This window comes from Crassostrea angulata, chromosome 10 (genome assembly GCF_025612915.1).
Source record: "Crassostrea angulata isolate pt1a10 chromosome 10, ASM2561291v2, whole genome shotgun sequence".
NCBI lineage: Eukaryota > Metazoa > Mollusca > Bivalvia > Ostreida > Ostreidae > Magallana > Magallana angulata.
The window spans coordinates 23,690,317-23,711,726 of record NC_069120.1 but is presented as its reverse complement, the minus strand read 5'-3'; the positions used below and the strand labels follow the sequence as shown (position 1 = coordinate 23,711,726).

General features: G+C 32.8%; 2 protein-coding genes and 1 long non-coding RNA gene across 8 annotated transcripts; 1 reads left to right on the top strand and 2 right to left on the bottom strand.

The window, feature by feature from the left end:
• Positions 1–1,698: 1,698 nt before the first annotated feature.
• LOC128165885 (coiled-coil domain-containing protein 78-like) lies at positions 1,699–14,738 on the top strand. Of its 4 annotated transcripts, none has more exons than XM_052830812.1 (21): positions 1,699–1,821; positions 2,159–2,279; positions 2,665–2,882; positions 3,171–3,334; positions 3,523–3,666; positions 6,783–6,979; positions 7,514–7,688; positions 7,950–8,081; positions 8,408–8,539; positions 8,924–9,010; positions 9,231–9,410; positions 9,725–9,898; positions 10,301–10,351; positions 10,489–10,577; positions 10,871–10,949; positions 11,945–12,070; positions 12,274–12,470; positions 12,957–13,131; positions 13,236–13,270; positions 13,432–13,605; positions 13,883–14,738. In XM_052830812.1, the coding sequence occupies exons 2-21, from the start codon at positions 2,167–2,169 to the stop codon at positions 13,983–13,985; spliced, it is 2,745 nt and encodes a 914-aa protein (XP_052686772.1). In that variant the 5' UTR covers positions 1,699–1,821; positions 2,159–2,166; the 3' UTR covers positions 13,986–14,738. The 4 variants fall into 4 exon arrangements, with proteins under 4 accessions (XP_052686772.1, XP_052686769.1, XP_052686770.1 ...); XM_052830809.1 differs by having other exon boundaries at positions 1,716–1,821; positions 2,155–2,279; XM_052830810.1 differs by having other exon boundaries at positions 1,723–1,817.
• On the bottom strand, positions 3,195–6,634 carry LOC128165891 (uncharacterized). Of its 2 annotated transcripts, none has more exons than XR_008241101.1 (3): positions 6,359–6,634; positions 3,464–3,657; positions 3,195–3,308 (listed from the first exon to the last, which is right to left on the bottom strand). It is a non-coding gene; the product is annotated as an uncharacterized LOC128165891 (long non-coding RNA). The 2 variants fall into 2 exon arrangements; XR_008241102.1 differs by having other exon boundaries at positions 3,244–3,359.
• A 91-nt stretch (positions 14,739–14,829) lies between the features above and the next one.
• On the bottom strand, positions 14,830–20,858 carry LOC128165886 (AP-1 complex subunit mu-1). 2 transcript variants are annotated; one of them, XM_052830814.1, is made up of 11 exons: positions 20,755–20,858; positions 20,435–20,503; positions 20,025–20,249; positions 19,706–19,836; positions 19,441–19,585; positions 19,214–19,340; positions 18,980–19,122; positions 16,265–16,336; positions 15,992–16,150; positions 15,536–15,661; positions 14,830–15,362 (listed from the first exon to the last, which is right to left on the bottom strand). In XM_052830814.1, the coding sequence occupies exons 2-11, from the start codon at positions 20,474–20,476 to the stop codon at positions 15,264–15,266; spliced, it is 1,269 nt and encodes a 422-aa protein (XP_052686774.1). In that variant the 5' UTR covers positions 20,477–20,503; positions 20,755–20,858; the 3' UTR covers positions 14,830–15,263. The 2 variants fall into 2 exon arrangements, with proteins under 2 accessions (XP_052686774.1, XP_052686775.1); XM_052830815.1 differs by having other exon boundaries at positions 20,435–20,498; positions 20,755–20,842.
• Between the last annotated feature and the right edge of the window lie 552 nt (positions 20,859–21,410).

Sequence of the window (21,410 nt, the reverse complement as noted above, 5' to 3'; positions counted from 1 at the left end):
TTATTGCAATTTTTTTCAGTATTTCCCCTAAACATAATTTTTCATATTTTCTTACTCTGTTGACAAATCATCTGAAAAAGTTGCTTGATGTTATAAGAAAATGTATTTTAATAAATGTGACATAAAAAATTGAATGAAAACCATTGCAAATAAACACAGAATTTTTAAAAAATTTTATTTGGTATGAAAGTTCCTCATATAAGGGTTATCGTTCCTAAGTCCCAAGGCCCAAACACCTTGGGGACTTTTCATTTCTGAGTTGAAGAAAATTTCCTAATTATAATGTTGGAATGATAAATACATACATATTTCATTATAGACTTTGCCCTGTATAAGTAAATAAATACGCTTTAATGCAAAACTAAGTTAAATAAATAAAGGGGAACATTGACTAGGCTAATAGGATTTATGTATCCCAACCTGAGAGAAATTCAAAGCAACCCTCTCATCCCCGTTAGGTGTCGATATTAATGTGCATTAAAGTATATTATAATTGAAATATTTTCACCTGTTTAGAATTTTCTTTCACGGTATTCAACCAAAAACTACGTTTTAGAAATTTTAGGAAAGTTAAAAAATTTAATGATCTCAACGGGAATCGAACTCATGACCTACTGGTTTGTAGTGAACCCACTAACCCACTGCGCTACGGTGTAACATATCGATATTGCTAAAGAAACTTTTTAAAAATTTATACTTGATTTTATTGTTTATTTCGATAAATAATACCACACAACGTGAAGGTGTCACATACCACATTGCTTGTAAGTAATGAATTTTCCAATTATCAAATTAAATCTATCCATGGCATTTAACAAATTTTTCAACATAGCGGTTCCCATACAATTCACCTCAGTTTAAATCAGCCAGTACCGGAAATGCATGTTTCCAGATTTACTTTTTTGCGTACTGCGTCATCAAAAAGTGGTGTATAGAGCCACCTTAATGAAATTGTTCATGACCAGATTGATGTTTGAAATTAAATTCAAGAACATGCATGTCAATTGTTATGTTAATGTGCTTTTATGCAATTTATATTGTAACATAAAATATATGTAAATATCAATTGGGAGTACATATGTTTTACTTATTTCATTGTCACAGGAACTGTGATATAGACTATAGCAATTGAGCAATTATCTTACCTGGTAAAATTCCCGTTTCGCACACATTTATTCGATACCTAATTTTCAAATGCGTGCAAAACGGGAACAAACCGTACTGTATAGTCCCCTCACTACCAATTACGTACACACACTACTCTCGCTCTCTTTTATGTTCGGATATATGCATTATAAACAGGGACGTATATATATAGTGTACACTTTACCTGGATAAAAACCTAAATTTTAAAGCGAAATAATTTTTTTGCTGCATAGTACAACATTAAGAAGTTTTGTAGATCGGGGACCCAAAGGTTTAAACAGCCTGCGAATTAATATGCCGATTTTTTTGCACGTCGTTTTTAAAACAAAAATTGATTCATTTTAAAAAGATCACATCATAACTATAGTAAGCTCTCTAATATTTCCACTTTATAATATGAAGATCATAAGACTATACGAAAGAAAAATATTTATGACACTTAAGGCATGGTGCAGCAAATGTCAGTAGACAGGCATAAATGGAGGCCTTAATGTATTGTGTGCACGAAGAGGACCAAGTAAAATACTAGTATATGTTCCCTGAAATAAAGCGGGAATTTTTATGAATGTTTTCTAGAACAACTTGCCAAATTCCGAACACCCCGAAACTAACGTAAACAAATATCTAGCCAAAACTGAAAATACCCCATTATATTCATATGGTTTAAAACGGTTTGTATGTATATATCGTATAATATACATTTATATTTATTATAATAATAATAATAATAACAATGTGGAGATAATTGTATAATTGTGTGTTTTATTAGTGACAATAAAAATGCATGCTTTCCTAAAGCAGTAATTTAATGTTATCACTATTTTTGCTCTGAGTTCCTTTTATAAATCTGAAAAGTACAAATATAGGTTGACAGTTCCTTGTAACTTTTTGTCTGTATTACATAAAATGCAAAATTGCATAAAAGTACCTATGTAGCTAAATCTAGTGATTGTACTGGACCTGACATACAATAAAGTTGGATTATAACTTTGATATGGTTTATTTTAGTTAGGCCTGAACATGAATATTGAAGTTGTTGGGAGAATTCGGCCCTCCATAAGGGCTGAGGGACCAGAGTCATTGGTAATACAAGGTCAAAGTATTGCAGCCAAGACAGGGGGTTTATTTGCTCGGTAAGTATATTTTGATTTGGTCGAAGTTAATAATATTGTAATATTGAGAGAGAGAGAGAGAGAAAGAGAGAGAGAGAGAGAGAGAGAGAGAGAGCCATTGATCATAGATATAGATATTTTTATCCAGTAAAATACTTGTACATGTGTTCAAAAAGAGGCAAATATGATTGTGTATAGGGCTACAAAGCAGTACTGCATAGCTACAAAGCATAGCAAGGACACTAAATAATACTTGTATAAACTTTTGGTATGAAGAAATTCAGTATTCTCAGAGTATTCTCATTAATGAGTGGAAAGAATTGTGAATCGATGAAATATAATTAATATCATTAACAATATTTCATTTCAAAATGATATGATCTAAATATTATTTATTTGCATCTAGATTGACAAATCTGCATAGGAAAGACTCTGGCACCTATGATGTGTACAAAAATTCTGTGGATGACTTGTTGGATTTGCACATGGCAGGATTCAATGTGTGTTTACTTGTAATGGGAGAGAGTGAATCTGGCAAAACCTACACAATACAGGGAGAGAGCACCCACAATGCAGGATTGGTGCCTCTCATTCTGGATTATCTGTTCACTAAACTTTCGGGAGGTTTGTACCATACAAAAACTGTTAAAGATTTTAAGTGACTTGCATATGTATGACAGTGTCTTGTTTTAGTGACTACTCATTAATAGGACAAAAACATCTACAACTTGAAATTATTGTACATATATCATCATTCAGGATTAAACTTAACAATGTGTGGTACTTTATTTGAATGTTTTTTTAAATCAAGGGAAAAAAAGAGGTGAAAAATGTTTTGATCAAGTCAAAAGGTAATAGATTTATGGTTGTTTAAAATACTACATCTGGTAGCGAGATTTCTTAAAATTATAGAACAATACATGAAAGATACCAGAGTCAGACGGCAAAACCCTCGTGTGTCCATGTCGATGGTTGAAGTCTACAACGAGCTGGTGAAGGACTTGCTACAGGTGCCTGGTGGGGGAGGGGCCTACCTTGACCTCCATGAGACTGCAGAGAAAGGGGTGCATGTCAAGGTCAGCAAAACTTTATGTCACGTAACTGTAGAATAATGAACAACATTGTTAATGTATGATTAGTAGATATTTAATGTTCCAGATTTTTATTTTATGCCAAATGAAATACTTTTTATACAATACATGTACCACAAATGTAAAAGGGGGAAAAAGGAAACTTAGGATTGCATTGGTTTTTATCTGTACAGAACTGCAGTAAGTCTTTCCTCAGAGATGCCACTGATGGTAAAACTCAGTTCCGTCAAGGAATGGCCAGGAAAACTGAGGCTTCCACCGATTTTGGTCCTGCTGCAAGACATGCTGCCACCATCATCCATATTGACCTTGAAATGGTGTGTAGAAATTTCCTTGTATTTTAAGATCACTGAGACAAAGTTAGGGGGAGCCTATGCTACATGTGGCGTCAGCATCAGGACCTGGTTAAAGTTTTTGTTGCAAGTGCTGTATCTTACATATGTAGTTATTACTTGTCCTATCTTCACCAAACTTGCATTGATTGTGCATCTGGACCTACTTATGGACTTATAAGACATGGATTCTGAATCTGGGCCATGAATTTCAGATACTGGAGGAGGTAAAGGTTTTTGGAGCAGGTTAAAGTTTTTGAAGCAGGTACCCTTTGATGGCAATATCTTCCTTATAACTGGTCCTAACTTGACTAAACTTGCCAAATGTTGAAAAAAAATGCTGTCCTGGCTAACTTTCATGGTTCATGTAACTTGGATTTCAAACTTAAGATACATATGATACAATATCAAATCTTATGATACAATATAATGTGATACAATATGTATGATATAGTATTGTAATGTATCATATTAAACTATATTGTATCATATACCATGATATGACATTGTATCATTAGAGTATCATATAATATGATACAATATTTTATCTAAATTCAATATTATATCTTAATACGTTGTCATATCATGATTAAATTTCATATTGTATCATGATATACAGAACTATCTTGTACCATGAGATATATAATTGGACACAATGTTGTATAGTATCATAGTCATAGGATACAATATTGTATTGTATAGTAGTGTATTGGTAAGTATTGTATCATACAATATACAATGTAATATGAAATTTACATATAATATGATTATATACAATTTTGTATCATATGATTTTATTTGATAATGTGTCAAACCCCACTTCAGTATCCAATATTTTATCAAAGATCATTAACTATGATTTTCAGTGATGCCTAGTCTCAGTGAGCTTTGTAATCTATGATTTATACCTATGTTTCGCCATTAAGGTGGCTCACTACACCTTGAAATAGTTTCTCGAATCAGCAAAAAATGACTTGATTATGATAGATAGCACGATGCATAAGAAGTATATTTGTATGTAGGTCAAATATGTGAAAAGACATGCAATTTTGGACAAAAATGATTATTTTCAAAAATTTAATTCAGTTATTAAAATTTTGATGAACAAAAGCTTCAAAAAGATCCTGACCTGCGCTTTACACGCCCCATATTTTAACCACTGAGCTATGATGATATTAAACCAAATAGATCAATTCAAAGAATTGAACAAAACATTTAAGTCGTGTGATGCAGTGTGTTAAAAAGTATAAGTCTTGATGTAGCGAGGTACCTTAGAGAAATTTCAGTCTACAGTTAAAGTAAATACGTGAATTTACTAACTAAATGCATGTATATTTGTTCCACTCTCTGATTACCATCAATAATTAAATCTAAAAAAATTGTTTCTTTTAGTCATTTTAGAATCTTGTTTTTAATATTAAAAATTATGTATAATACATGTATTTGTTTGTTAGATGAAATTTAGCAAGGTAAGTTGGGCATTTTGTGTTGCCAGTTTTTATGAAAGGGCTAAAAAATAAAAGCAGTTGCAAAATTTAGTATGTTGTGTTTTGTTTGTTTAATTTGTTTTGGATAATTACAGTCTGATATATTTCAACCCCAAATTTAAAAATCTCCATATAAAAGATGGGTGAAGAATATTTCATCAAATGTTTTTTGAGGAAAAACTAGCACAGTTTAAGAACTCAGCTTTGTATCAAATATTCAGATCTTTGAGAATAAAGATGGCATTTAAATGAAACTCCTTTTTCTCTCAATATTTATGTACAATGTACCGGTATCAGTAATTTAAATGCCCAGTTCAGTATTCGATCTTTGCTTTGCCTTAGGATATGGAAAATTATATAGTCTCTTGCTTTTCTTTACATCTCAATTGATTTCTGTAGTAACACTTTAGCTCTGATTTCTTTGTGATCTTTAAATGCATTATACAAAACCAGAATTTTATCATTTATTGCTCTGTCTGCATACAGATTTTTCTTATGTATTCAGAATTGATTTTCACCCATGCATGACAAGAGCTTTAACAGATTTCTCCTCTCTCCCATTTTCCACCACATTATAATCACTTGAATGCATTGGTTAAAAGCATACAAACTCAGGAATTGATAAAGGACAAAATTCATTCTCACATATTTGTGCCATCATAATAGATTACTGTTTGTCTATAGAGACCTAAATGCTTTTATGTTAAACTTGGGGTTCAGTATCTTTTGTCCCGTTTTTTCAAGAGGAATTTTTTAGGACGTGCCTTGAATGATAAATTATGGTGTGACAATAGAAAGTTATTGAAACTGACTCTTTAGGGTAAGATTTAAAGTGAATTAACTTTTTTTTTTTTAAATTAGCAAATCACAATAATCACAGATTTATTGAGAAATCGATCCATATTATATTTAAGAACAAGTACATTAGGCTAACTAATAACTAATAAACAATGTATTCATGTTTGAACGTTTTCAAATTCATTTTCTTTCAATAAGACTACACGTATATCAAATTTGTAAAATTTTGATAGCTAAAAAATATTGATTTACTCCGATATACATAATCAGTTTTGAATAGATTTACAGGGTAAGTCTGCTTTTACAAGTGTAGACTATTTATACATCATTTAAAATACATATATAAAATTAATACGAGATTCACAAAATAAACCGTTTGAAAAATGAATTACCTGTTGGTCTCATCTGATTTGCTTCTATTTTGAACAATAAATTTTCTTATGTGGAATAAAAACCTTTAAGTACCTAGATTCCACTAGTTTGTATAGGAAGGAAACTCCATTGAACTCCAGTGAATATATGTATTTCCTGGAGATCATGGCATGAATTGGTTGTGATTGAAAAGGTCAGGATTGGCCCTCATGATAAGAAAGCACCACTGATAAACCTCCACCTAACCTCTTACTTAGAAACTTTGTCAACAAAGCTGATTTATTGATTCATTTTCTGTAAGAAATTTTGTTATCTACTAGCAGGAGTTCTTGACTTGTGTTTATTTCTATGTATTTTTTTGATCTTGAGGCACTTATAAAATTCTGTGTGAAGAGACCGATAAATTATATATAGAATGAATCATAACTATTTTTGTTGTTTTAGTTGGTAGGAGAAAATCCGAAGCCAAATCTATCTCGTTTTACTGTTGTTGAATTGCCGGGATTGGAGAAACTGAATGAAGATGCTGCTATATTGAGACAGAGGGAGGGCCCAACACTTAGCAAAGCTCTCATTGGCCTCAATTCTCTAGTCACCTTATTGGCCGGCAACCCGTATGCTGATCGTGTAATCAGTTATAGGTAAGTGTCTATGCAATACTGTGGAATCATTAGATTTCGTGGTGGCTTAATTTTCATGGAATTTGTGGGTACCTCTCATCCAATTAACATCCTCCACGAATTAATAAATTAGGGTAAAAAAGTCATATTTCCTTTGTAGGTTTAAGAGAATACACGAAATTACGCCCAAACGAACCTGTCAAATTTAAGCAATCCACGAAAAATTGGCCCCCACGGAATTTAATGATTCCAGAGTAATTGTCTTCATTTTTCAATTGTAAAATTGTTGCAATTTTTAAAAAAATATATAAAGGAAATTGGTGTTATTTCAGCTTTATTATTATTATGGCCTTCAAGCACAAAATACATCATATTCAATAGATATAATTGACTTGTCTTATTAATTTTAACATTAAACAATTGTGATGACAATAAAAGACTGTATTTTAACAATATTAAAAAATTCTGGAAAAAGAAAGGTTAAGATATAGTATGTCAGCTATTACTTTTCATGTTAATCAAGATTCCAGATGATCCCTTGGGATTTTATTTCAGTGACTCTAAATTAACACAGTTGTTGAGAGAAGAGCTAGGGGGAAACTGTAAGACAAGAGCTTTGCTGAACATCAAGCCGCAGTCTGATCCCAATACATTTAACGCTATAGTCCAATTTACTACCAAACTCAGTCAAGTGAAGAATTTCCCCATCATCAACGACTCCTATGCTCAGGTGCGCCAAATCATATACTTTATATATTTCTTAATTAAATGAAATGAAATCTTCTGAGTTAACATTTTGAAAGCTAATATGAATTAAAGTCTTTTGTTCAAAATGCTTTTTGTTTTGATTTTCTGATCTATAGCTAGCTAATATATTTTGATTAATTTGAATCAACAGAAAAATAAAGTATGTCATAGAATCATTGTTTTCAGCATGTATAACAGTGTGAACAAACTTTGCTATATTGTGTGTTACATGTAAATGTTGTAGGAGCTTATTACCCAGTACAGAGCCAGAATCATAGATCTGAGACAGCAGTCTGGGGTAGGACCCGCACCAATGGCACAGATCAGCAATCTGAACGATGTCAAGGAAACCATCCGACAGCTGGAGGTGGAAAATGTAAGGATCGGGTTTAAACCTTATTGAAACTGAACATTGAAATGTTATTGAAATACTGAACATTTAAATCTTATTGAAACATTGGACATATACCGTAAATCTTATTAAAACACAGAAATTGTCAATTCTCTAATGATTGAGCACATGGAGATATGTTCTGAGCATAAGTTCTCATATTTGATAGACAAGGCTTGTATTAAGATTACAGAAAAAAAGAATACAGTAATTAGAGCTAGTGGGGGCTAACATGAATCTTAGAATTGAATGTATTCTGTTAGGTTCAATTTGTATGATCTCTTTATATTGCAATGTCTGTTTCACTACAGCTGAAATTGAAAGATGAAAATGAACGGCTGAAAACCCGCCTGGATGGAATGCAGAATAAATTTGGGAGCATGGCTCACACCAAAACAGACCTGTCTCAGCAGTTGTTGATGACAGAGGAGGAGAAACTAAAGGTGAGAGTCAGCACAGGAAAGCTGGGGATTATAGAATTATCAATATTTGAGTTTATATATAATCATGCATGCTATGAAGTTGAAGAGGAAAATTGCTCTAAACTTTGAGAACCGGTACATTAAATTCATATACATGTATGTTTAAAGTATACTGCAAACCAACTTTTATTTTTGTGCCAAAAACTTTTGCAAAGTTTGCGAGACCCTTGTCATCACGAATATTTCTTGCTTTGAACCAGTCATCAATTGTCTCTATTATATTGTTTTGCGATGGTCCACATCTTGTACATGAAACATAGTCGCCACAAACCAGGGTAAATTGCAAAGTAAAGTCATCATGAATAAAAGATGGTTTACAGTATATGCAATGTCTTGATTTTAAAGGTGTCCCAATCTTTGGTGGAAATGCAGATAGAAAACAACAAGATCCGAGAAGAGGCAGAGGCCACAAAATTTGAACTGACCAACAAGGTGAGAGACGGTACAAGTTTTAAATGGTTCTATTAGGAGTTAATTGACCTTTGTTTATCTTTTGTTCAAGCTATAGCTGTTCTTTAAAGTGTCAAGCTTTTGTTGAAAGTTTTAAACTGCAAAATGTTCAAGAAATAAATAGACAAAAATGTGTCAGATTTTTCTCTGTAGGATTAGGAATGTTTATGAATGTATTTAAAGAGTTTGATTTTTTATTTAGATTTTGATGTTGACCAACAATCTGATGGAGGCTGAGAATGACAGAGACAAGCATCACAAATCAGCTCGCAATGCCAGGGAGAAACTGCAGGAGATGGAGAAAGAGAGAAAAGACTTGGCCGACGAATATGTTGTCCTCAAGACAAACTACCTAGCCCTTGTCAGAGAACATGAAAAAGAGGTTAGTTTATAAAGGTTTCATATTAATGGATGTATTTAAAAAGATTTCTATAGACCGGTAACTGTGGTACTGCTCTTTTGCAGGGCAAAATGACAAAGTTTGGTGAAATATGACGTAACGTCAATTGTTTCAATTACGTCATTTAATTATTTACCTACTAAAACTTCGGCAAAGTTTATCAATTTGCCCTGCAAGAGAGCAGTACCACATTAATCGTGAAAGGGTCTATTTACAAAGTGTTTGGCTTCAAAAGAAAAAGAGTAAATTTTATGAAAAATGATCTTTTTGAGAATTTACTTACAATCTCTTCACAGACCAAAAGGAATGACGAACTCAGCATAGAACTGCTGAACTTGGTGAATGCGAAGGCAGCATTGATGAAGCAGATCCATGCCTTATCCGACAGCGACCCCGGTGTAGGTGACCCCGAGGCTGAGGTCAGCAGGGTCAAGGCTTTCGTCATCAAGAACTCAACCGGCAAAGTGAAGGTAATTCGTCCTCCTTTTATTTATATTGCCAGCAATGCAGCAGTTGAAATAAAGACCTATGAAGTTATTGAAATAAAGGCTGGACTCTTGAAGTTATTGAAATAAAGGACACCAGAAGTTATGGAGTCAAGTTTAATTGATTCAGAGCTCTCTGATGCAGTATTTATCTCTTAATGGATAACTCTTGCACTACTTTATACCATTGTAGTTTTACTGGTCATAAAGTATAAAAAATAGTCAAGGTTAATTGATTCGGAACTCTCTAATGCTGTATTTATCTCCTAAAGGGGAATAACTCTTGCACTACATGATACCATTGTAGTTTTTCTTGTGAAAGAGGATAAGTAATAAAAACATTGTATTAACATATATTCATCAATAATATTTCTTTTTGACCATCAGGCTGATGAGATTCTGGGATCACAGACAGACAGATCACAAGTGGAGAACACGGTTAGTATTATATCCAAATACTGTGTTAATTTATATAAACTCAAGTCCTACACTAACAATGTTGGTACACTAGTACTTTAACAATTACTATCGTTATGTTTTATTTACTGTTGATACTTTGCTTTTTGTGATTATAGCTATTTAACAACAAGAGGCGTTATGAGAGAGACATGGAGAGGATGAAAAAGGAGCACGGAGATGACAGGCAGAAACTGGAGGCCAAGATGTAAGCAGAAAGCCACAGTCACTGCTCTGGTGATGCTAACAGTTAAAACATTGATAACTGAATAATAATAACAAATATAAACATACCAAAGTACAAAATACAATTTGTTTCAATTCAAGGTGTAAGGTGTAACCTATTTTTAAACAGTATTTACTAAATTACCTCTCTTTATGTTAAGTCAAATTATTTTCTGTAATGGAGTTAATGTATTAGTTTCCTTTGTTCTGAAAATCACTATATTTTAAGTTATAATTGAGTTAGCAGTGGTTGACTGTTTTGAGTTTTTGTTTTAGGAATGCTGTTCAGAAGGAACTGCAGGAGTCTCGTAATTTGGCCAGAGAGAGGCAGCGTCGTCTCGCAGAATTGAATGCTGTAAGTATTTTAAGGGAGATAACTCAGTAGTCTGAGAGATTTTAATACGGGTAGTTTGTAAATACACATGTACAAAAATATAATTAGTGTGTCATTATTCTAAAAATATCCTTCATAGATAATATGGTGCCTTGACAATGATGTAAGTGGGCTGGTGTACTCTAGATAAGAGTATTCATCTGGTAGTCTTGTGTTACAATATTGCATGGAATTTATCTAGTGCTGAACCAGGGGGCACAAGTTTTGCATCCCTTCCAGCTACTTACGCTTTTTGAATGCAAACATAGGATATAAAATGCGACAACAAAGTGTCCCATTTTATAAATGTTATCCATGTATTAGAGCGTTTTTCTCATTGCTTCACAGTTTTAGAAGCAGAAATATATTTGCATGACAGTGACAAGATCAACAAGATTTAATTGGAATGTTTGCAAATAGGACACTGCATTGTTGCCATAATATCCGTAATACATGTATACAATAGGTCAATGAAGGAGGGATAAGCAGCATCCTTGACAGCTATAGATCAACTAAATATTTTGCATTATGTAAGCTGCTATATTAAAACAAAGTGCAGTTCCAAAAATTTCCAATTGAATTGCATTTCAAAAAACTCCCAAATAAAAAAAATCCTAATAATTAGAAAAGTATACTTTTTAGCTGAACTGGTCCTGGACCAGTTTCTGCATAAGAAATTGTTACCAAAAATGTCTTATATGTGACTCAAAGCACTGCCTTAAATTGAATTATCATAGCTGTAGGGAGTATGTATGCATGAAGCTGTCGAAATACTGAAAAGTAAACATTAACATGCTTGCAGAATTACAAAACTTTAAAACAAAATGACTGTAATTTTGGCTTATAAACAATTGCTGATTATTCTCTTTAAACATTTTGAAATTAATATTATTTCCAGTTTATTTTTTAAACTATTATAAATAGATTGTAAGATTCATTAACAATACACAATGTTCAACCAATCTATACCATGCCAGGCATTGATTGTTGCCCGCGGGGAGAAGGAGCAGTTAGAACTCCAGCTGAATCGACTCCAGCACAAGGTCAAGGACCTTGGAGAGGACTACAGGGGACGCCTCATTAAATACGTCGAAGATATCGCTGTAAGTTCACAGAAATAGATACTTGCAGCTCATTTAATAAATTAGGATACAATGTACCTATATTTTTCTGCAATCACATCTACCAAACAATAAATACAATTGTTCAACTATTCCTATTTACTGCATTAATTTAAAATTCAGTGGGTGCTAGAATTGAAGGTCACTGATTTTTATTATTAAGGAGATTTTTGGGTTTAATTTAGGAATTTGTGGATAAAAATAATGCAGGACCTGAAGGTCGTAACTCGGGCCGAATGAGGGAATACGTGGAGAACATGCATAAAGACATTTCTCGATCTCATAAGGAGCGAGAAGAACAGCTTAGTTTAGCAGCCCAGCAATATCGAGAGAGCAAGCGCACACTGCTCCACAAGTATGAAGAACTGCTGATACATTACAGGTCAGTGTGTCAACAACTCAGCAAAGTTAGAAACTCTCATGTTGAAGTTTACTAATTTCAATGCACCATATATTTGTGCGATTTGAAAGTGGAGAATAGTAACTAGAAGTACCATAAATCTCCCACCACCAGGTAAAGAAATCGGGAAATATAAAATCGTATTTTGCCAATAAACACATAATTATATCTTGGCTTAATGTTTTCTGCCATCCCTTTATTTATCATGGAGGCTATCAAAAAGGTTTCTCCTGCCATCTTTTTTATGTAGTATATTGATTTACAAACAATAAAATTTGCACATGATGTAAGATAGAATAGATAACCTGTAAAATCTCTTTACTTATGTTTATCTCCTTTGTTTACCATCTTCCAGTATATAATGCTAGTATTTTTTTCAGGAAAATTGCACGTTTCTAGTTTTGAGTGAAATATCATACATGTATTGTGTTGATATCATTTATTGAGGAAAACTTTTTTTTTTAAAAGAAACTTGCGGCTTCAGTGTGAGGAGAGAGGTTTAGATGACATTGACATGGGACCCGATGAGACGGAACTGAAGTTGTCCGACTCAGAAATCAACTCCTCCAATCTGCGGGAAATCACTCGTCTCAAAGGGGAGGTCAACAGACTCAGACAGACTACGGAGAATTACAAAAACAAGGTAAGGATTTTAACCCCTTACCAACAATCAATGATAAAAAAGAGTTCTGGTATTTAAAGAAAAATAAAGCTAAAATTTTGAAATGTCTTTTTTTTCATTTTCAGTATGGTGTGTCAGAGGAGGATGACATTAGGATGAAGTGAGTGTGAAATATCGTATCTTTCTTGCACATTCATGCATTTTCAGTTCATAATATACCGGTACTCGTCTGTTTCAATAGTCGAGCAAAGATAGAACCAACTTTTCTATGTTTGTAAGCCATATAAGATAACCTTAAAGACCCATTCCATCATTGAACAGGCCAGGAGAAAAACCAGCAGAAACCTGGGCTGCTTTGCGTAAGCAGTTAAGGGAGTACACACTAAATACACAAAAGGACCTAGAAGAGGAGAGAGCCAAACTGATGAGTGAAAACATTGTGCTGAAAGAACAACTGAAGGAGAGTCAGGACTATATAGATCACCATCTTGTTAGGTAATTAGTGGATTCTAACTGTTCTAATGTACTGGCACTGAATAATGAAGGTTCATGAGGAACAATTTTTGTTGATAGCTACAGTAGTTTTTCATAGGTTCTTAGGAATGTAAATTTTGAATACACCTGTATGAAAATTTGTTTAGGATGTAGTTTCCTGGGTAAGGAGAACATGCAAAACCCACCAAAATTGAGCTATCACAAGTTCTAATAATCAAGTCCACTGTAATCACAAGTATTTAAATATCAATGTGTTTTTTGTTTTCCGAATTTTTAGGTATAAACAAGAGATTGTAAAACTGAGGAAAATGCTTGGCTACGATACAGATGGCTCCCCTGTGCTGGGGGCTCCTTCCTACAGAAAAGGTCGCAGAAAATAAGTGCTTGAAAACTTCTGGATATTCTACCTGTAGAATAGACTAGTGTTAATCAAGTCTATAGAACAATTCTTGCTGCACTATAGAAACCAAGAACCATGGTTCAACTACTGGCTATAGAATAAAGATATAAATCCTCAAGTGGCCATATAAGGGAATTGGTTGTAACTTATGATTAACCCAAATGACTTTATGGTGCATGTAGTGCTTTGGCGTCCATTATTTCCTGGAGACTGTGATATTTCTGTGATATGTCAGTGTTGATCATTGCAAAATATGTATGCATGTATATGTATATCTTTAACTAGTTTTTCAATGTATTTTCAAATTCAGATGCTTCCAGTATTTATTATTATGTCAGTGTTATTAGAATCATGTACATGTAGTTGAAAACACTTTACAGTATATACAAGTAGATACAAAATTTTGCTTTTCCATCACAGGAGGGTATGTTCTATTTTGCCATTAGAAAAAAATCTTTATTATTTCAAAGTGCAATTGGTTCTGGCTTCCATCATTTGCTTTAATCGTATTATAAGTATTAGTACCAGGATATTTCACAATTAGACAAAAATTCCAGTTTTAATTATTATTTTGGCAAACATTCAATGTATATTGTATTTATGCGTATCTTAGATTCCCTTTTATATAAAAACAGAAAATCCTGCAACTTGGACTGCATGAAGTTCATGCTTTACATACTTTTAGATGCAATATTTTTGTACACTGCATAATAAAATTGATTTTTCTATTAAATGTTTTTTCATTACTTGAACAATAAAACAAAGTATTTAAATAGTTACCGTAATACATTATACTTTCAAAAACAATATGATGACAAAACAAGTATTAATACATTACTGAGATTTTTATTTTCCACCAGAAATTATGACATAATATTACCATAAATACTTAAATACAATGAAGCGTGCATGAAGATCTCTTGGAACACAAATTAAGATTCTTCTTAAAATCTTAAAAATACAAAGGTTTTAAAACATTAAATATGAATGAATCCAGGATTTAAATAATCTGGAACATGTTTAAAACCTGGTATTTATATAATAACTTATACATGGGCTGATTTAAGTTGGTATCAATTTTAAAGAAGGTTAATATGTTTAAGAAAAAATGTTCAGTATTTTTCTCATTTATAATGGAAGCAAACCAAAACATTTTCTTTTTGATATTTACAGCACTACAGTAGAATTAATGGCCATTAATGGCTGCATTGCCATCTCTAGATTTGTTCCATTTTTTGTCCGTGTTCTTCTTTTGACACTATTGCGTCCTGAGCTGATAATCTCCATTCTGTGTGATGTAGCGTACCCATGGGAGAGCCTGGTATCCACTCTTTTCAATGATCTTCAGATATCTCACCTTAAAAAAATCATTTAAGTTTTTCAGATTGAAATTTAACTGACCATTGTGGGGAAATAAGTTGTTTTATTATCATGCCGAAAACCAGCTTTCGATACAAGCATTCAAAATAATTTTATTGAAGGAAGAGGATGATTGAACTGTATAGTGATATATATGATCACAAAATATACCTGTATGCCAGATACAGTGAAGTAAGGAATCTCAAATTTAACATGGATCGGGGGCCTGCCCTCACTCTCCTCAGCTACAACACTAGGTAAGCCAAAGTGTGCTCTCATCAAGTACTCCTTGCCTCCCTGAAAGCCAAAAACATTTTAAAGACATGTTCAAGTACAATCAAACCTCTTACATACTTGTATATATCTCTTACTCAATGAGACAAAGAAAACATTGAGATAAAACAGTATTTGAAGATGTTAAAAAAATAAATGGTGTTTAGGTCTTCACCCTGGTTCTGTCATATCCATGGTACATGTGTATTTGATATATCCAAGTTCAAATGAATATCAAATACATGTATCATAAGCAATATACATGTACTAGTAAACTCTTTTCAAGGAAATTCTAGTATTAATATTGATATTTGATTTTTTTTTCTTCTCATGATTTGTGAAGTTTGATCTTACAGGGAATGATTTGATGGTCCAAATGACTGCATTCATGTCAGGAGCATATTTGCAGCTGCCAACTGTTGTTTTGAACTTGGGTGAGTCTGCATCTGCAGGAACTGGAATGATGATCTCAACGTTGTTGGCAGTGGATCTCCTCTTGAACTGACTCTTGGCCTGTCAGACGAGAAATACACAAGTTTAATACCCCGAGATATAAAGTAGTTTAATTAATAAGTATTAACAACTACAATAATTGAGGAGTATCAATTAAAATAAATAAACACTTACCTTTATCATGTACTCAACGCGGCTATGGGCATGCCTCTCAATAACAGACTCAACCCAAATCAATGGCTTCACCTGCAAAACAAAACAATATCTATATTATAACAAAACATAGGTAATCATAGATTACTAAGCTCACCGAGACGGAGCATCACCCTTATGAGACATCACCTTTATAAGACCACCTTTATCATTTTATATGAAAATCATACTTTATTATCTTGGATATTCATGGATTCTGTTTTGACAAAATATCGTATATCATCTGATAAAATTTTTTATGATAATCATATGTTCATATGTTAATCAATACAATGATATAAAATGAAATATTGCATCATGTCATATTTATAATATATATCATATAATACAATAAAATACCGTAATAAACAATAATGAGATATGATATTGTAATGTATGATATGACATTGTATTGTGTTATACCTTATTGTATTTGATCACATAATACAATATCATAAAATATAAAACAATATAGTATTATATTACAATATCATATTACATAATACAACATAACATTGAAACATGATATTATATTGTATAATATAGTATGATATTGTATTAAATGACACTGAAACATATTTGATACATTATATGATATTATATCATATAATACAATATAATTTGATTCCAACATTGTATCTTATCAAATGATACAATATTATGTGATAAAGTAAAATATTATAAAATACATTATTATATTATACATATTGTATCATATGACACAATAATATATATTATAATATCATATAATACAATTTCATGTGATATGATAATATATCATATAAACCAATATCATATCATACAATATCGTATGATACAATATTATATAATATTACAATATCATATTATACAATTTCATGTGATATAATTCTATATTACTGAAACCAATATCATATTATACAATATTGTATGATACAATATTATAGAATATACAATATTGTATCATAGGATACAATATAATATTTTGCAATATCTTATGTAATTGTATCATGTGATAAAATAATAAATTAAAAATACAATATAATATTACAATATTGTATCATAATATACAATACTATACATAACAATATCATGATACAATATCATATAAAATATAAAAAAAATTGATACAATATCATATCTTATCGTATAACTTTTTATAATATAACATAATATATCATATTGTATCATATCAAACAATATTGTTTCATATCATACAATACTATATCATAGGAATCATGTTATATCATTTATCAACAAACACATCTATCTATCGAGCTGGTTTGAGTGAGGTAGGAGATTTCTTTAGCATCCTTGATAATGGAGATCAGACTCTGCATCTGAAGCAACCTCTGCATTTAAATTATTATAAAGTTAAATCAACTATGCAAGCTATCTTCTATAAAACATGTGACCTGTTCCAAAAAACTAAACCTCATCCAGCATCCAAAACCTATGGCTCAGATTCAGCATTCAAGCCCATCAGGTGCATTGGTATCATAAGACGCATCATCCATGCAAGTTTGGTGAAGTTTGGACCAGTAATAACTAAGATATCATCATCAGAGGGCACTAGCAATTAAAACCTTAACTTCCTCCAGCATCCGCAACCTATGGCTCAGATTCAGCATCCATGCCTGTCAGGTGCATCTGTATCATAAAACACCCCAACCATTAATGTTTGGTGAAGTTAGGACCTGTAATAACTAAGATTTATTTTTTAGCATCCTTGATAATGGAGATCAAGCTCTGCATCTGAAGCTACCTCTGCGATTCATTCATATTACAGTTAAATCAACTATGCAAGTTTGAAATAGTACTATCATCTATTAAACATGTGACCTGTTCCTAAAAACTTAACTTTATCCAGCATCCGAAACCAGACTCAGCATTCAAGCCTGTCAGGTGCATCAGTATCATAAGACACACCATCCATGGAAGTCTGGTGAAGTAAGGACAAGTAATAACTAAGATATCATCATCAGAGGGCACCTGTTTCAAAAACTTTATTTAACCAGCTCTTAAAACCTTAACCTCCTCCAGCATCCGAAACCTATTGCTCAGATTCAGCATTCAAGCTTGTCAGGTGCATCAGTATCATAAGACGCACCATCCATACAAGTTTGGTGAAGTTAGGACCAGTAGTAACTAAGATATAATCATCAGAGGGCACCTGCAACAAAAACTTTAACCAGCTCTAAAAACCTTAACCCCTTCCAGCATCCGAAACCTATTGCTCAGATTCAGCACTCAAGCCTGTCTGGTGCATCAGTATCATAAGGCACACCATCCATGCAAGTTTGGTGAAGTACGGACCAGCAGTAACTAAGATATTGCTATCAAAGGGCACCTGCAACAAAAACTTTAACCTGGTCCAACAACCTTAACCTCCTCCAGCATCTGAAATTTAGGACCCAGATTCAGCATCAAAGTCTTTCAAGTCCATAAGTAGGTCCAGATGCATCATCCATGCAAGTTTGGTGAAGATAGGACAAATAATAGCTTAGATAAAGGACCTGCAACAAAAACTTTAACCAGGTCCGGACGCCGACGCCGACGCCACCGCCGACGCCGAGGGTATAGCATAAGCTCTCCTTGACTTCGTCTCGGTGAGCTAAAAACGCAACAATAAATGAAAATAAAATTTTCATATTATTGAGTTTTATTTTTCATGGAAGTCTTTCTAAGCATCCTGAACTTGACTGATGTTAAACTTACATGAGTGTTCAACCTGTAAGACATTAACTCAAATTCTCCATCTGGTGGAATGAAGGAAATTGTCCTGTCATTTTCAAATCTTGACAGTCTGACACATTGGTGGAATTTCACATCCTCAAGCTCCACTGACTTGCTCTTGCCACCTAAAAAATCAGCATACAAGTTAGCTCAGAGACCAATTTAAGAGTAAACAAGATAACTTTTTATTTACAGGGAAAAACTAATTGTACTCACGCCCTGTACTCTCAAACAGCACTTTATCATTGAGACCCAGTCTCAACTCAGGCATCCCTGATAAGTACACTCTCATTTTCACAGCTCCAACAATTTCACTTCGAAGCACATTACCATTGGCACTGACCTGTTCATCAAACAAACTCATTATTGTATCATCTAGTAATTATGGACAGATGATATTAATCAACCAAAAAGTACCCTTGATATTGTTTGTTTTTACTTACTAGTAGATTTACTGATTCAATGACATCAAGGAACACCTCATTTTTCCTGTACTTGATTTTCTCGGATCGCCATGACACAGCATTGGTGACTGCAGGTGGGGGTCGGGGTGCTACCTCCATCTTGTGACCCTCTTGGGTAATGAATCTTTAAAATTTAAACAACTATCATTAGAGTCTGACTTACATCCAGAGAGAGTTGAAACTATATCAATTAATTGCAATATATCAGCAAATTATTAACAGTTTTATATTATTAAACACATACTCTTGAAGAATTTTACTATCGGTTGTCTGTGGAAAACCAAAATCCATTACTTCATCTAGTAGCTCATAGATTAGAACAAAGTTATCTCTGATGCTTTCCTCTTCAAGTTCTTTGAAGTATTCAATAAATACCTACAAAAAAAATGAAAACTAGCTGTGCTCATGCATTTTACAGTAAAGAGGTCAAACTGAACATATTCAAACTACTGGTATATCCTGTTATAACCTGATAGTCAATTTCCATAAAAGACTCATTAATGGCAAAATAAATCTTCGTTTATCAGAATAGAAAATTAGAGATGCTGCCATTTTATACCAACCTGTACTAGCTTATGAAGGAAGGAGAAGACCATGGTAACATTGGCATTCTTTTTGGATGTGGCAACCAAATACAAGCTATTATACTTGATGAAAATAAAGGTTGTGTTGCCATGCTGTATGATGGGGGAGGCATTCATATCTTCTTCCCTTTCCATTAAAAGAGACATGAACTTGTCAATAACTGACATGTCAATGTCTCCTCTATAATTACGACATATCAGCACCTATAAACAGAAAAATCAATTGTAAACACATACTCATGGTAAGTCATTCAAAAATATAAGTAAATTTGAGAACACCCCCCAAATTTAGATAACAATGAATGCTTTCATAAGCCCTTTAGAGGCATTATTCAATTTGTTTATATTGACAAGTGAGAGAAGTGCAATCATGAACCTAGCACACAAACCTTTCCCTTGGAATCCAGCAAATATACAGCAGATGCCGACATGGCTGGTCCAGATTACTTTCACCTGTACTGTAAAGATATTCATTTTAATCAATTCACATGACATTCATAAACATACAGAATACAACAATAACACCTGACATAATTATTATGGGGGTGTATGCTGAAGTATGGCACTTTTCATGCTCTATATCATAAAAACAGCAACATCAGAGAAATTTCGAACTGCAATTAATGTTTTTATCTTTGGATCAACCACCACTACATAATTATCAAACGTAAACAATGAACTAATATTTCTGGCATCTTTATTTACTCACCGTTACAAACAAAATTAGCGGATTTCTTCTTCAATTTGCCGATTTCATCAAAATTAAATTATGCCGGAAGTTACACCTGTCATCTTCCTTTTGCCGGCGCAAGTTAATCCGGGTAATGTTTATTCGTATCTGTATGTTTTTTTGCCCCAGACAACTTAAACATTTATTTGATGTCAGGGTTGGGAGGGCCTGAGGTCATTAAATTTACAATTTTATTGTGAAAAAAGCTGTACATAGGACATTTTTTTCATATACACACACATTCATCCAGTGTTTATGGTTGTGTACACAGAGTAACTATATATACTAAGATTGTATAAAGAAAAAAAAAGCAGAAGTTGGAAAAATATAGAGTATCCCAAGTCTAAATAAAAAAAAAAAACAGAGGACACGTATGGATGGGAAGAGAAAATATCCCATCGTTTATAAAAATTGTTATTTTTTTTTATAACATATAATGTTCTAAATTTCTATAATATGTGTATTTCTCTCTTTAAGCTTTCAAAAGAAGGTAACATTTTGTTATTTCTTCTCTTATAGATATGGCGTTTTACTAAGATGATCAAAAGATTGATTATATTTTTGTGTTTTGACAGTTTACCAAACAAAATATCAACAATATTGGCATCAATCATAGTATTAGTTTGGTCATTAAT

Bases quoted from the DNA above. Each gene is read 5' to 3' on its own strand.
- LOC128165885 (XM_052830812.1), top strand. From the start codon at position 2,167: ATGAATATTGAAGTTGTTGGGAGAATTCGGCCCTCCATAAGGGCTGAG. The intron at 3,335-3,522 runs GTCAGCAAAACT...TTATCTGTACAG, and splicing joins AGAAAGGGGTGCATGTCAAG to AACTGCAGTAAGTCTTTCCT. The intron at 10,950-11,944 runs GTAAGTATTTTA...ATACCATGCCAG, and splicing joins GTCTCGCAGAATTGAATGCT to GCATTGATTGTTGCCCGCGG.
- LOC128165886 (XM_052830814.1), bottom strand. From the start codon at position 20,476: ATGTCGGCATCTGCTGTATATTTGCTGGATTCCAAGGGAAAG. The intron at 16,151-16,264 runs GTAAGTGTTTAT...CTCGTCTGACAG, and splicing joins GCGTTGAGTACATGATAAAG to GCCAAGAGTCAGTTCAAGAG. The intron at 15,363-15,535 runs GTATATTTTGTG...GATTTTTTTAAG, and splicing joins TCACTGTATCTGGCATACAG to GTGAGATATCTGAAGATCAT.